The following is a 15,829-nucleotide window of genomic DNA, read 5'->3' on the forward strand; positions in this document are numbered from 1 at the left end:
TCCAACCAAGAACAAACTACAAGGCAGCAGTTGTTTGATTTTGGAGTTGTCTCTCCTAGAAGAGTGGCTGTCCCCAGCTAACGAGCCTCATCTGCCCGAGGGTTCGAACTCGAGACTTTTCGGTTTAGCAACCATGAGCTATACCGACTCGACCACGCAGACCCTATTTATAGAATGAAATGCCATTTTCCAGATCCATTAGTTAAAGTTAATTAGTCTTCTAAGTACAAATCGAAAATTATATCAAGAGGGGGGGGGGGTGTGACATCACGACGTAAACGTAAACTATAAAGAAAACAATGCTACATCCAACTGTATTATAAACAGACTGTAGATAAACATCGTTACTATTAAGTCAGCCGTGATTAAAGCTTAAACACGTACGTGTACCAGTATGTGGCATATATATAAATTTTAGGCCTATGTAGGCCGACACACACACACACACACACATATATATATATATATATATATATATATATATATATATATATATATATATATATATATATATATATGTATATATATATATATATATATATGCTTTGTTTCCTGGGAGGGGGTGACAATACGAAGTGCCGCACCGGGTGAGACCCGACCTAGCGACGCCACTGGCCTAACGGCTGACGAAGGGGCCCCACTGGTAATTTTTGCATAGGGGCCCAAAAATCCTAGCTACGCCACTGCACAGACAATACCGTTTCTGTAGAGACTAAGTCTCCCGGCAAAGCGGTCTCATTGAATATGACATCTGCCAGTGGGACCCCTTCATCAATATTCTTTAGAGTTAGCTTATCCAACACTCTTATGTAATACAACGTATGCATCTCTTGTTCGACAGGCCTTATTTTTATATTAGTTTAGCTATTATAAAATATAGTATGTTTTAATTTAAGGGTCATCTATCTATGACATCCATAATTGAGTCGGTTATAGGCTGTTCCAACTCACTGTGTGGGGAGAAGGGTCCACGCTGTACCTTCCTAACTGCAATATGCTTGTACAGGGGCGTAGCGAGGGGGGGGCGGGGGTGCGGACCGCACCGGGTGACACCATTTAGGGGGGTGACACAAAGGCAAAAAATAGCAAAATATATAGAGAAAAAGTTGAGGGGGTGGGGGTGCAAATCAAAAGTTTGGGGGGGGGGGGGTGCAAATCGAAAACTTGAAAGTTTGTCCCCGGGAAGGGTCGCAACGCCTCTAGGGGAGGGTGACACCATTAAGTGCCGCACCGGGTGACACCCGACCTCGCTACTCCACTGTGCTTGTAGGTTATCAAAACAAAATGCTGTTGTCATGTTAACATCATGTATATCATACATTTACACTTCTGTGCTCGCTTTTAAGCAACAGATCTTTTCTGTTGTAAATTAAACATTATCAAAACTTTAGAATTGGTGGAATTTAGCTGTTAAGGGCTCGATTTGTTTGTGAATTAATGTTGGTTCATGAAAAAATAATTTCATTCGGGCATTAAAAAGAGGTTATGGTGGTATTGGAGGTAGGACACAATGGTTACTTTTATGCCAATAGTGGTCATATCATTCATTTTTCTGGAGCCAATATGTCGGGAGTCATTTTGTCAAAAGCCAATATGTCGGGAGCCCAATTGCCGGGAGCCAATATGTCGGGAGCCCATTTGTCGGTAGCCAAAATGTCGTGAGCCCATTTGCCGGGAGCCCATTTGTCTTGAGCCCTTATGTCGGGAGCCAATATGTCGGGAGCCGCTTTGTCGGGAGCCAATATGTCCTGAGCCTATTTGTCAGGGGTTAATATGTCGGGAGTCCATTTGTCGGGAGCCTAAATGTCGGGAGCCCATTTGTCGGGAGCCTATATGTCGCAAGTCAATATGACGGGAGCCCATTTGACGGGAGCCAATAAGTCGGGGCCCTTTTGACGGGGCTATTTTGACGGGGTCGGTTTGTCGGGAGTCGATTTGACGGGGTCGTATTAACGGGGCCGTTTTGACGGGGCCGATTTGTCCCGGGCCGTTTTGACAGGGCACCATATATATATATATATATATATATATATATATATATATATATATATATATATATATATATATATATATATATATAATTGTACTTCTAGGTGGACAGGAGAAATTGATTTTTGGTTAAAAGACAAAAACAGGTAGATCTATATATTCTTGTTTTTTTAACTGCAATCTTTATTGCACATTGCACATTGCAGCCGAAAATGGGGCTTCCATACAGCGTGGATGAATTATCGATTAATGCTGACTATTGACATTTTAGGATTTACAACAAAGAAACATTCTGTCCGAATACACTACATATAAGACCAAAAACACTTTCTTGAAACCTATTGATGGTGAAGCATCACAGGCGGAGAATCGAAGAGAGTTTCCCTATTTGCTTTCCCTATTGATCTACTTTCTGATTAACTATATTTAGCCGTGTTAGACAACATTGGTACAGATAATCTTTTAGCGATAATGATTGCTAAATCGAATGAGCAAAGCTATTATTGGACAATGCACTTATTAAAAAAGAAAATGCATTGTGTACAAGTTGTATGCATTTTTACCGTTTTATATAATTAAATGTAAAATAAGTAAATTAAGGGTTCGTATTTTAACTGTGTTCATTTGAAGGCTGTTAATGCTAAAGCATTTATTTTGTGTTAGTTACACATGGTAAAAATTTGTAATAAATAGGAAGGCTTGGTTACTGAAAAGTATTCATAAGGCTTTGGTTATTAACTATAGCTAGGGACAGGGAACCCTGGACGATGCGCCAGCAGAAATTGATGCACATTTTAAATACTAAGGGCCGTATTTAATTTACTCTGTATTTTAGAAACCCAAGTCTCTGAAATATAAGTGCAGCTATGGAGATACCCAATTCTGTAAAGATTATTAATATTTCTTTAACAAGAATTTTCATTTTTCTTGTATTATTCAACAACTTCGTACTCATTAATAAGTTCATATGGGTCAATGGCATCAATGTAAATGTTATCTTCTTCTGCTACTGCAAAATCTCTTTTCATTCCTATATCTTTGCTTTTCTTCAGCAAATCGTATGACGCTGTGAAAGGAAATAAAATAATATTATTAAAAATGCTAGACACTATTTGAAAATAATTATCTATTAAATAAAAATACAAAGATAAACACTGATTTACTTAAAAACTAGCTTAGGTTATTAAATGATAATTATTTCTACCAACTGACACGGTAACATATCCTAGAATAGTGAGCAATTGTCTTTTATCATATGTAGATGACTATAAACACATTATGAATCATATGCGTAATACAACATTTTCAGTATTTGAAAAAATTAATTACTGTCAACTTTAATCACTTACTTATATATTTGAAAATCCAGATACCAAATACTAGAAAAACAAGCAAGGACACTGAACCAACACCTATTTCAATAATTACTTTTAGAAATGATTCGAAAATACTATCTGAAAATTAAGATATTTTATCACAATTAGTGGGATAACAATAGAGAGCAATAATTAAAGTAGAAATGTATCTCTATCTTAAGTTTAAAATTGTAGAAATGTATGTAATATTACATTTACAAAATTCAAAGCCCAATTGTAGCTGCTATTGCTCCTAAATCTACAATATCAAGGAACACATTTTCAAATATTTAGCACTTTTGATAAATGGTTGTTCTAGATACAATAAATTTAGGGGTACATTTATCTATCGAAGTGGTTCGTGAAGGAATCAGCAATGTCATTCTTCCTGTGTATAACCTGCTAAGTATTTTCAGAGGAAAGATTTTCTGATGGTATGCTATCATTCAGGTTACGTTTTCATGAGGGAGAAGGCAAGGGAGGGTAAGACGAAATTGGATTGAGGGCATCAAGAAATATACTGGGCTACCTGTGTTGTGATAAGGTAAACGTAAAGCAGAGAAAATGGCAAAAGAAAATTATGAAAAACTAAGCCAATGGGCAAATTTAATTTATTCCCATGGATTTTAAAAGGCATACATTGCTATATATTCTTTGAGAATTACTACTGTATAGCAAAAAAAAATACAATTATGGATTATGAATAAATCAATTATACGCTTTCAATATGCCTCTATACACAATTTTGAGAAGAGATTTCATGCTAATTGAATGCTTTGGGCGTTTTTATGTAAAAAAAAAACCCCACACATTTTAATTTAACGATGAAATTACATTTTTATACAAGCCATGAAATGAAATAAAAATTCCCTTAATTCTGTTAAAAATAACAGTTTATGACTTATTAAAATTTTTTGACATTTTAATAAACAAAGAAACAAAATACGATCCATTTGCCTTGGTATATTTATGACGATGCCTTATATCTTCTAGTTATAATCTCTTGATTTATTAAAATAGTAACCCGTGCACTCATTGATATTACCTTAGGAGCTTATTTATAGTAAAAATTACAACTAATAAAAGTCTAATTAAAACAGATTAACTTTTCTCATTTAAGCTGCCTAACTTGTCAGATTATTTATGAAAATCGTATATTAATATAATATTTTCACAGTCACTTACCTGCTTTAATAGTAAACATATATACAAGGCTTGCCCCAATTCCATTATCAATGTGAAGCTTCATTTCTGTGAAATCTGAATCTTGAATATCAGTCAGGGTTAAGATAACACATCCGTGTGGTGATAATGTAACAACATACTCAATGGTATACAAAGATTGATTCAGAGTTTTTAAATTAACATCCATGATAAAAACACGAGTTTCATTAATATAAAGCAAATACTTTAGGGGTTGTGGGTAGCCATACACCTCTATCTTTATTATAAGTCTGCCTTGCCTTTTCCCATGATAAACCGTATTATTCTTTTCAGGGTAAGTCATTTGAAAGGGACCTAAAATACAACATTGAATGATGACTTAATTGTAATGGTAATTCAGAAGTCTTAGAAATGAAGAGTAAAAAATTAATATTATCCAATATCTAAAATTATCTTCATTTTTAATTATCGATATAATAAATACAATAGTATATTTTTGCAAAAGAATATATATATATATATATATATATATATATATATATATATATATATATATATATATATATATATATATATAATTAAAGATTTGAATGTTTTGATATAGTTAATTTATAAATATAAATTAATAAATATACGTATATTTTAAAACACATTAACAATTAACTTGTTTAAACTTACATAATACATTTATTTGCACACTGCTGATAGCCTCATGTTCAGTATAGTTGGCAACACATTTATAAAGTCCTGTATCTTTGCAATCGCTATTCATTTTCCAGTCCAAAAATTTGCTTTTTGAACTTTGTAGCATGAAAGTGGTTAGGTCTTCTTTATAAAGTTTAACTTCTGGTGTTGGGTTTCCCTTTGTTTCACAGGCAAAGTTCAATGCTTCAAATGTATTTACTGTCAAACTTTTTACATTTTTACCATTCACCTGGAAACTCTTTATCGTTGGTGCATCTATGATTATACAATGACTAGTTCAAATAATAATATACATATAGTTTTTATATTTCATTTTATTCTATTATAAACGCTAATTGTAAAATACAATATATTTCCTGTTAAAATAGTTTACTATATAATATAAATAGTTTTCTGAATATGGTAAATATTTTTCATTAATTATAATATCCTACTTATTTATTAAAATCAAGTTAGTACACATATTTAGACAAACATAAATAGTGAATTAATATTTTAATTTCATTATCAATATAATAAAAAAGCTGAAGTTATAAGTAAAAAGAACGCAAAAATAGATGTTAATGTACTTAAATTATGCATTAAGCTTAAATGAAATTGCATTATTAAAAAAATATTAAATTAACTATAAGAACGCATCTCTCTAATTTATAGGCATAGCCGGTTAATCATCATCATTTTTCCTTTTCGTTCCTTGCGGAGCATAAAGCCTTTATCAAAGCTTTCCACTCTTTATGGTCTCTTGCAACTCTTTTCAGCTCTTCTCAATTCCTTTCTGTTCTTCGGCCCACTAACACTTTTTGCATATGGCCCAAAAATCCTAGCTACGCCACTGCATGTCTCTATAGTAATCTCTTTGCAAATTATCCCAAATTGTGTCTATGGTTTCCATGATTTTCATCTAATTATACAGCCGCTAATCGGCTATAATGAGTTCATTGTAGCTCATTCTGTGTGTTCTTGAGTTTCTCTAGGCCAAAACTTGTTCTCTCGTTTAATTTTGTTCTACCGTGTGCCAGCTTTATTTTAATCTCGGAGACTACCAGATGGTGGTCTGTTCCAATATGCCCCACTTCTTGCTCGTACATCTTCTAATGTACTGCTCCAATTTCAATGTTACTTTGTGATATTTTAAGGTATGTGGAAAGTTGCCTTCTCCTATCACCAGTTTATTGACCGTATATGTCTGCGAACTTCATTCCGTTTTCATACAGTTGCCAAGTCCATATGTACCCATTACTTTCTCTCTGTCACTCTTTCTCTCTATATCTTTATTTCTTTTATCGTCTTGTCAGCGCAGAGGCGTAGCGATGGGGGGTGGGTGGGGGAAGGAGGGGGGGGGGGGGGGGGGCAGGGGGGGACATGTCCCCGGGCGCCGACCTTAGGGCCGCCAAAATGGGTTGTAAAAAGTAATCGAAAGTTTGAGGGGGGGGGGGGTGCAAATCGAAAGTTTGTCCCCGGGTGCCGGGAAGAGTCGCTACGCCTCTGTGTTAGCGGCCTATGTCCTTGTAGGGACGACTAGCAAATCTAACTCCTAACCTCTCTTTATTGTTTTTATTGCCATTTCTAATTTGAGGATCAGTAAGACTTTCTTGGATGCTGTATCCACAATAGTTTGGAGTTATTCCTAAAATTTAGTTTTTTTCTTACCCAGGTTTAGACAATTTTAAGGATTTATAAGTAGATAATAAAGTTAAAATATATTAAAATATAAATAATTCCATTAGCATTCAGAAAGAGACTTTGGAAATACTGTTAACTAAATATACTCACATAAAACATTTATCATTATGATTGTGGTGTAATTTTCATAAAGCAGGCGTACATGTGATGCTTCACATTTGCAACGTATACTCGTTTGCGATCTTGATATATTTAATATTTTCATTTCATCGTTTATGCTGAACTGGGTTTGCAAACATTCTAATTTAACAGCTGATGTTGTTGCATTAAATATACAGTTTATGTTGTATAATCCCTCTTCTACTTTAATATTGTTTGAATTTCTTGAATTGTACCTGACTTGACTATTTAATCTTATTAATTCAATAACTGGTTCTGGCAGTATTTCTGGAAATAGAGAATGTGTAAGCTTAAATTATATTTTTACTATTATACATCACTAAAAATTGAAATAGAAAAAATAAACCATGTAAATGTATTTTATCAATGTATATACTACTAAAACAAGAGGTTCTTGTATTTTTATTTTTTGTTTGCTTTTTGATTTTGGTTCTTCTTGATCAGAACATCTGCACTATGTGTAGAACTGCAGAATACGTATTTATATAGAGTACAATATTAGTTTTTCCCAAAATGTTATAGGTCTGCACAGATTTATTTAAAGACGTCCATTAATTTATTGATGTATTCATACGTAGAATCACACATTTAATTATACGTTATTTGCGGGCTGGGTGTGGGAAATGATTGGAAGGAAATACTATTTATGTGTTTTGGCATAACTGATTGAATAAGTGATTGATAATTAAATTAGCATTAAATGTAAATGCAATATTAGATGTTTTAGGGAAAAGAAGAATTCATTTTATTGAGTCTCGTCTATATTTTGTAAATATATCGTACCAAACCATTTTCTTAAATTCGTCGTCACACAAACTTAAGTCAATGGTTACCGGACATGGGGGGACAGTAGGCTCGTACTTGACCGTGACAAGTCACTAATGGGTCCATGCGTTAATGAGAGTACACATTACACATGGAGTCTTTGAAGTTGCTTACATCACAATTTAGTTTAAAATCTTAAAAGTTTATGTAATACCATATTTTGCGTCTATGTTTATGTATCACTGAGAAAAAAATGCGGGAAGAAGTGGTTATTCAAGAAACATAATAACACAGAACATGTGGGTTTAAGGGAATTTTATAACTAGGGTAGGTAAAAAGCATTACATTACAATTTTATTAAACTTGTTTATAGTCCCTATAATATAATTATGTCTATTTACCGTAATCATAAAAGTGAGAAATACTTTTTCCAAACACCACGTCCTTCACTGTGTTTGTAACATTAGGATACAGTGTGACATTGAATACATATTGTCCTGCAGTGTTAATCTTTACTTTTATTTTACAATCAGCGTCAAAATAAACCGGACTGCCATGAAGCTGCGTATGTGAACATTCAAAATTCAGATTTTGTATTGGTTTCTGAAAAAAAATTATGATCCTTCATTGTATTTATTATAATGAAAAACAGTATTGTATAAACCTTTCCCCATACATCCAACATTTAATATTTTTTACACAATATTCAGAGAATTCAATTAATTTATAAATCTATATATTTCACAAATAAATAATTATGCATTTATATATATATATATATATATATATATATATATATATATATATATATATATATATATATATATATATATATATATATATATATATATATATATATATATATATATATATATATATATATATATATATATATATATACAATGAAAGTGTGTTTTGAAACTTTGGGAAGAGGATGAGAATACTCCAGAATATGTTTCTGTGGAAGAAAATTAAGTTTCGCAGGGGGGAATGGGTTTTGAAATGTCTCACTTCTTCTGTCTTTGAATCCAAGTCAGAAAACCGCTACTGAAACTGCAGCTGGAGGTCTTTGATGATCTCGCATGCAAATGACCCGGGGGACTCAGCTGTTACTTCAGCCATGAAAACCTTGCACCGCTGAAGGTGCGTCAAGTTGATGGCCTGTACTTGTTCCAAAAACATGACAAGTTTTAATCTGAAGGCCTTTAGTGGGTGTATAGATCAGAAGCTAGATTTCCCTCTCTTGTACTTTTAGGTTCAGAAAATGTAAATGACTAGTTATTCCTGAAGCAGAGGCCAATTTCCATACCAACTCTTCAACAGACATTTATGGCTGTGGCTTGCATTTACTTTCCAGGAAGTCACCTATTTCCTTTCTTAACTTAAATACTCTGCTCAGAATTTTCTAACAACTTAACCATCTTACTGTTGTGTAATATCGTAAATCTTGCGATTCTGTGTTTGTATCTTTCAACATGTCTCTGAACTATCTATGGTTGAGCCCATTTTACCTTATTAAATTCACCATCTTCACCACAGGATTCAGTACACTGCTAATGTTCATATATTTAGCACACAAAGCTTGTTGGTGAATAGTACAGTGTAGGAACATTGGTTGTAGAATGTTTTTCTCTTTCGCTTGTCGCACCTAACCTTTCTTTATGCCACTCATGTTCTTTTCTCCATCAGCAGTCAGGTAACTGAAGTTCTGGTAACTGAGGTTAGACCAGTCCAAGTTAAAATCAGCAAATGTTTTTTTAACTCATTGAATATATCCTCTCGGGTAACAGTGCCATACCCGCTATGTAGGAAAGCCAGCTCTTGTGTTATGTTCATGTCTTTAGCCACACCTCTAATGAACACACGCAGTTGAGAAGGGGAACAGCTGTCCAGCGACTCATCCATTGCAATTGAAAATTAAGAAACTTGCTTGCATTTTTCACCAATGCCTGCAACACGGCGGGCAATGGTATTTGCAGTCAAAGCTACATTTATTTCAAATTATTTTGAATATTCTGGGCAAAGTTTCTCAGCCACCTCCAACAAACATTTTTTTTCGTGGACAAAAAGATCTCCGCAGGCCGGATGAGAGGACCTCGCGGGCCGTATTTGGCCCGTGGACCCTAGTTTAGAGAGCCTTGGACTCCTAATCCAAAGTAAAAGAAGGCGGTAAGACAGTTGTGTTTTGTCACTGTTTGATGTAGCGTTTAAATTGTCTTTTTTAACTATACCAGGGGACCTTGTTAACTAAACCGGAAGTAAAATCTGTGAGTTTGAAAGTTAGACGTACAAAATCTGGGTGTGTAAATAAGCAGCGCTACTTTTGTGTAAATAAGCAGCGCTACTTTTGTGTAAATAAGCAGTGCTACTTTTAGGTATGGGCGCAGAAACGGAGAAAGAACGATTGGGCGCCGAAACGCCAAGAGATAGATAATGAACTGAACGTAGAGAACAATGTTTATAGATCGTGAGAGACGAATTGATACAGTGTGTTGACCTCAGTAGCGTACGCAGGGGGGGAGCAGGGGGAGCGGCCGCTCCCCCTCTGGTCATTTTCAGCAAAGTGGCGCCTTTTTGGAAACTTTTTAAACTCAAAGTTTTAAACAATGATATTTGTTAAAAAAAAATATTTTTGGTCAGCACATCTTTGTAAATCACAAGATTTCTTTTCATGCAGCAATCAAGCATTATTGTACTAGTCTAGTAGTGTCTACGTTTACAAAACGTATTAACAGCTGCATCAGTTTACCATTCTAAAAATAACCCATTACGATGCATTGCAATGTTTAAAATACCTCTACGGTAGTACCACTAGGCAAGAGGGGTGTTAAGTTTAAGGCAATTGTATAGTGTATTTGCTTACGAATAATTGAATTAGAAAATGTTATACATAAAACTTCACACATAATTACTTTATATACACAGTTTGAATCGTGTGATTAATTTTTTAAAAATTACAATACAGAAACAAATACAACTGATGTGGCACCTCTATTTAAATTTACTTATGAGCAAACTGCGTAGTGGTGGGGAAATTTTGACAAGGTCAACAAAGTCATCACGATGAAGTAGTAGTACTCTTACAGTTTGGGCCACAGTGATTACGATTACAGGTTATATGAAACAGTTACAACCCCCCTCCCCTATGGACCCTCTCTGTAAAAAAAATATTGTCATAATACCACTGCTACTTATTTAAATCTATTTCTGTAATATATATTTGTGTAATATATAATTGTGTAATATCTATGTATGTTTAGAACAGTCATATAAAAACTGACGCTATGTTCACTCTGAGTTGGTTATCTTCCCCCCCCCCCCCCCCCACACACACACACCTCACCACCACAATTGTGTAGAGCGACATTAATGTCACACCTAGGTATACACTGGGTTGGATAATTGATCTAAAGTGAACGGACAGTGGTGAATGAAGTTGAACCCGACCCACCCCCCCCTTCACCCCACCCCCGACTCACCCCGAACTGATCTATTAAGTACTTGTAGAAAAACGCGTAATGATGTACCAAAGTACCATGCCGCCAGAAAATTAGCCTTTTAAACGTAAAACTCTGTGAATATTGTTTTTGCAATTACCAGTAAGAAGGTGCGTGATCAATACAGTGATCTAACCCATACCTATCACTGTGTTAAAAAATAAGCTTTAAAGAACTCATAGAAGCAGTAGTTAATTAAAATATTATGATCTGAACTAAAAGACCAACGTATAGTTAAATGTAGACTGTTTATTCCGAATGTTGTTCTACTATATCGAAAAGCGTGCTTTTATACCAACTCTGATTTTAAAAACTTTTATTACGCTGTAATACTTTAGCATTTATGATGACGATATATTAAATTCTGATTATAGACAAAAAAAAATCGTAAACACGAATAATGTTAAACAGTTTCATTATATTCTAAAGTAATTATTTATTTGTTTTGACATTTATAATTAAATGTGTAGATAAATACATATTTAGATTAAGAGAGTGATTATTTCCCCTATTTCACTTGTCTTAAATAATTTCCCAGGAATTATTATGTAAGAAATTTTGTTTACAACAATTACAAAACAGATTGTGTTACGTTCATTGTTTTTGGTTGTAGTGTGTGTATATATTTTTTGTTACAATTTTTTGATACAATTTTTGTTTTGTCAGCCTACATTGTGTTTTTTTTCTTAATTCTTTAGAGTGCTAGTTTCAATTTATTTTACATCATAGCGAAGTAATGACATACAGCTAGTAATTATATATATATATATATATATATATATATATATATATATATATATATATATATATATATATATATATATATATATATATATATATATATATATATATTACACGTATATAGAACGTGTTAAAAATTCGGCGCCTTATTTTGCTCTTTTCGCTCCCCCTACAATGAAAACCTGGATACGCCTCTGGTTGACCTGCTACTTCGGAGATCTGTTGATAATCCTATAATTCTCTGGATCGTAACTATTCCTCAAGAAATAAAGTGTTGTAATCTCGAACCTGCAGTCAGAGTGTGCTTCTTTATATGAGTTGTATATGAGGTGTCCACGGCCTAGAGGCGGAATTCGTAAGCCGTGGACGAATACCTACAGACAGGTGGTTACACGCCCCTGTCGCATTTGGGTGCCGTGAGTAGGGGTCGCACAAGACCTAACAAAGAACGTCACACGTCTCATACATACACACACATATTATATATATATATATATATATATATATATATATATATATATATATATATATATATATATATATATATATATATATATATATATATATATATTGCAAATATATAAACCATAACTTCTGGTTGCTTACACAATAAACAACTACTAGAAATTATGAACTGTTTAGTGCTTTTCATCATCTTTTCTCGTTGCATCTGTTTCAAGGACCACGACATATGAAGGTATAGCGTGGTCATCACTATGCCCAGCCGCGTTTGCTTTCCCCAGTGTGAATTAGGTACCCATCAGAGCTACGGGGACTCAATGACGTTCTAATGACTTGAACTCGAGACTTTCGGGATTCAGTGTAACTTAAAACAATGCTAATGATAACGACTCACCCCGTTAATTGAAACAGACACAAATCCGACTGCGGTAGGGTAGATCTTGTAAGTCTTACATCGCAACTGCAAATGGTCTTCTGACGTCTCTATTAAACAATCTAGATGGCTTATTTTGGCTGTAAGGATGTATTGAATTCAGAAAACCAACACACAAACATATAGCTTAGAAGAATAATAAGCACTGAATATTGCTAATGCGTGTAATACTTTATGTGTATAGTTTCTGGCTAGAAATGGAAAATGTCACGTGACTTATAATCTGCGTTTGTTAATGTATATTTTAACTATTTAAAAAAACAACAATGTTAATATTTAAATGTTCTAAGTATTTTCTTTAAAAATTACTTTTGATATTGTTTATTGTTATAGGGTCGCGATGTCGGGTCGTTAAAGCTCATGGTTGCAAAATTGTTAGGTCCCGAGTTCGAACACACGGGCAGATGAGGTTCGATAGTTGGGATAAAATTTGTTCTTCAGAGAACGTCTAATGAAAGCAAAAAAGATAGAAAACAGCCTGAACCGGAGTCAATGTGCTATATTGCGTATAAAAATGTTGATGCGCAGTGGCTAGCGAGGGCGGGGCGGGGGTGCGGGTGACACCATTTAGTGGGGTGACGCCCTGGCAAAAAATTGCAAAATGTACAGAAGAAAAATGCTATTTGCCAGTTCCATTAAAGTTTCAAACTGCATTGGGTTCCAGCAAGAATATATTAAAACTTTATAATAGTTAATGATTATTGGTCATTACAAATAAAACAATAACGGTCTTTTTGGAGATAGCTCTTAAAGCATCCACTAAGTCAGTTATATTAAAACTGATAATGATTTAATTTTTTTTTCGTATTTTATAACAACTTACTGTATACTTTCAATAAACACGAAAACACAGTGGTCTTTTCTTCTTTTCTTCCATTTAAAGTCACCATTTGCAGCAACCATGTCCCTTCAGCATTATCCCAAGGCCTAATTCGTGTTACATTAGATATGTTCAAGTCAAAAGTCAACACATTGTTGTTGTGTGTTATTGAGCTGTTAAACCACTTTGATTTCGGGGTGATTAAGCAATAGTGATTAACGTAACAATCCGATACAAATTGATCGTTTAAGTACAATTTAAACCTCTGGTTTTCTGATTTCAGAATAATATTTAAATTCTTGGATAATTTCCATAAGTTTTTTTCCTCCGCTGGTTGGCACGCTTTGATTTCTGTAGAATAAATAAATAAATAAATAAATAAATAAGTAAATATATATATATATATATATATATATATATATATATATATATATATATATATATATATATATATATATATAAAAGAAAATCTGAAGTACTATTTTAAGAGGGTGTCATCATCGCGTTACCAATCCCATGTTTTTGACGCGTCACACCCAAGGGCGTGCTGTGTGAAAGCCTTGAATGTACGTTAGTCACTCTCTGTCATTGTGAGGATGAATACACTCTGGCGACCGCCCAGGTGTCAAGTGCGTAAAGGGGCGAGCTCGGGAGCCCCCGGTTGCACTACCGCAGGAAGCCGCTATGGCACCTGGCTCGGTTAAATCATCGAATGTCGTGTGCGCCCATGTCAGTACTGTAGGGTGTTCCTTAAAACTAATGTAGGCGACATAGTTCTCGGGCCGCCAAATAGCACCATGCCGGGGCTCAGGCAAATGCGCCTGAGTCAATATAGTCAACAATTTGCCCCCCCCCCCGAAATTTTTTTACCGCCCCCCCACCGAACGAAATGAAATTACTATAATTTATATAGAAAATATATACTTTTAACAGTGTCCGCCCTCCCCCCCCCCCCCCGAAGAAAGTTTACCGCCCCCCCCCCCCCCCCGAAAATTTCAGTGCCCCCCGGAGAAAAAAGTCTGGAAGAAACACTGCTCTACACAATTTCGGCCTGCCCCGTTTGTGGTGAAGAGGGGGGGGATAACAAACTCAGGGTGAACATAGCGTCAGTTTTTAGATGGATATTCTGGTTAAACCCCCCCCCCCCCCTCCTGCCTACGCCACTGATTATCATCAGCTCCCAAAATGTTCATAGCGACCGGATGAGCGGTGTCAAACCGCAATCGACTTTTATTTTTATATACCATACAAAGAGAAGAATCGAATAGCGCCGCCCTTGCCAAAATAATTTTTTTTCACCGCAGAAACCTCCCCAAGAGTATTCTCCACTATTTCCCACAGTTTCATGGCGATAGCATAAAGGATAAAGGACAAACCCACAAACAATCCCACATACTTTTATTTATAGAAGTATAGGTTTATTAAAATTGTTCTTTTAGTGTAAATATGAGCTTATGTCATTTTACTCCTAAATCATAAATAAAGTGCTATTTCGTATATTTGAGGTAGCTAAAGATAAAACTAAATTATTATAATCAAAGCTCTAACCTTGAATATAAAATAATCCTATCCAAGAAATGTATACACAAGTCTTCATCAACATTGTAATCCACAATTCGGCATGCATTTTATATTCACATTTCTATTAGCTATTGATCATTTATATATTTTCTGCGCTACATGCTTAAAACAGCATCAGTAACATAAGTATGTAATGAAATCAGAGTTGATTGCTAAGCGATCGAAGTAGTTTACTTATTTAAATTATTATCTAAATTATCTGTTATTGAAAAGAAAGATTTTAAGTAAAAAAAAAACAACGTTCAGCAGGAACGAAAACTATGCCATCTTTAAAATTTGTTTGCCGTCTGTGAATTTCAAAAGGACAACTTACTTGTAATTTTAAATTTAGTGCAGGCCGATTTGAACGCTTACCAAGAATAATTTGTCGAAAGTGAAACCGAAACTTTAGGATACATACAATATAGGATTATAGGTTAGTCGAAACTGAAAGTTGCTTATAAATTATTTGGACTTTGTAAAACTTGTTTAAAAAACATTCTTCAATCAATACCTCTTACTCTTATATTCAATT

The 15,829-nt window shown here is 34.4% G+C and overlaps 1 protein-coding gene across 1 annotated transcript; it reads right to left on the minus strand.

Moving 5' to 3' along the window:
* Nucleotides 1–2,921: 2,921 nt before the first annotated feature.
* On the minus strand, nucleotides 2,922–15,589 carry LOC131943841 (uncharacterized). Its single transcript, XM_059304125.1, has 9 exons — nucleotides 15,283–15,589; nucleotides 13,738–14,085; nucleotides 12,876–12,994; nucleotides 8,183–8,384; nucleotides 6,987–7,283; nucleotides 5,187–5,468; nucleotides 4,530–4,862; nucleotides 3,339–3,443; nucleotides 2,922–3,055 (listed from the first exon to the last, which is right to left on the minus strand). The coding sequence occupies exons 1-9, from the start codon at nucleotides 15,359–15,361 to the stop codon at nucleotides 2,922–2,924; spliced, it is 1,899 nt and encodes a 632-aa protein (XP_059160108.1). The 5' UTR covers nucleotides 15,362–15,589.
* Between the last annotated feature and the right edge of the window lie 240 nt (nucleotides 15,590–15,829).

This window comes from Physella acuta, unplaced genomic scaffold (assembly GCF_028476545.2).
Source record: "Physella acuta isolate Inbredline_101_S28 unplaced genomic scaffold, ASM2847654v3 ptg000469l, whole genome shotgun sequence".
In the NCBI taxonomy this organism is placed as follows: domain Eukaryota; kingdom Metazoa; phylum Mollusca; class Gastropoda; family Physidae; genus Physella; species Physella acuta.

What these genes read in the sequence shown, in the direction of transcription:
- LOC131943841 (XM_059304125.1), bottom strand. Translation starts at nt 15,361, where the DNA reads ATGCATGCCGAATTGTGGATTACAATGTTGATGAAGACTTGTGTATAC. An exon ending in TTCTCACTTTTATGATTACG is followed by an intron (nt 7,284 to 8,182) that starts GTAAATAGACAT and finishes CTCTATTTCCAG; the next exon opens with AAATACTGCCAGAACCAGTT. An exon ending in TATGTTTACTATTAAAGCAG is followed by an intron (nt 3,444 to 4,529) that starts GTAAGTGACTGT and finishes CTTAATTTTCAG; the next exon opens with ATAGTATTTTCGAATCATTT.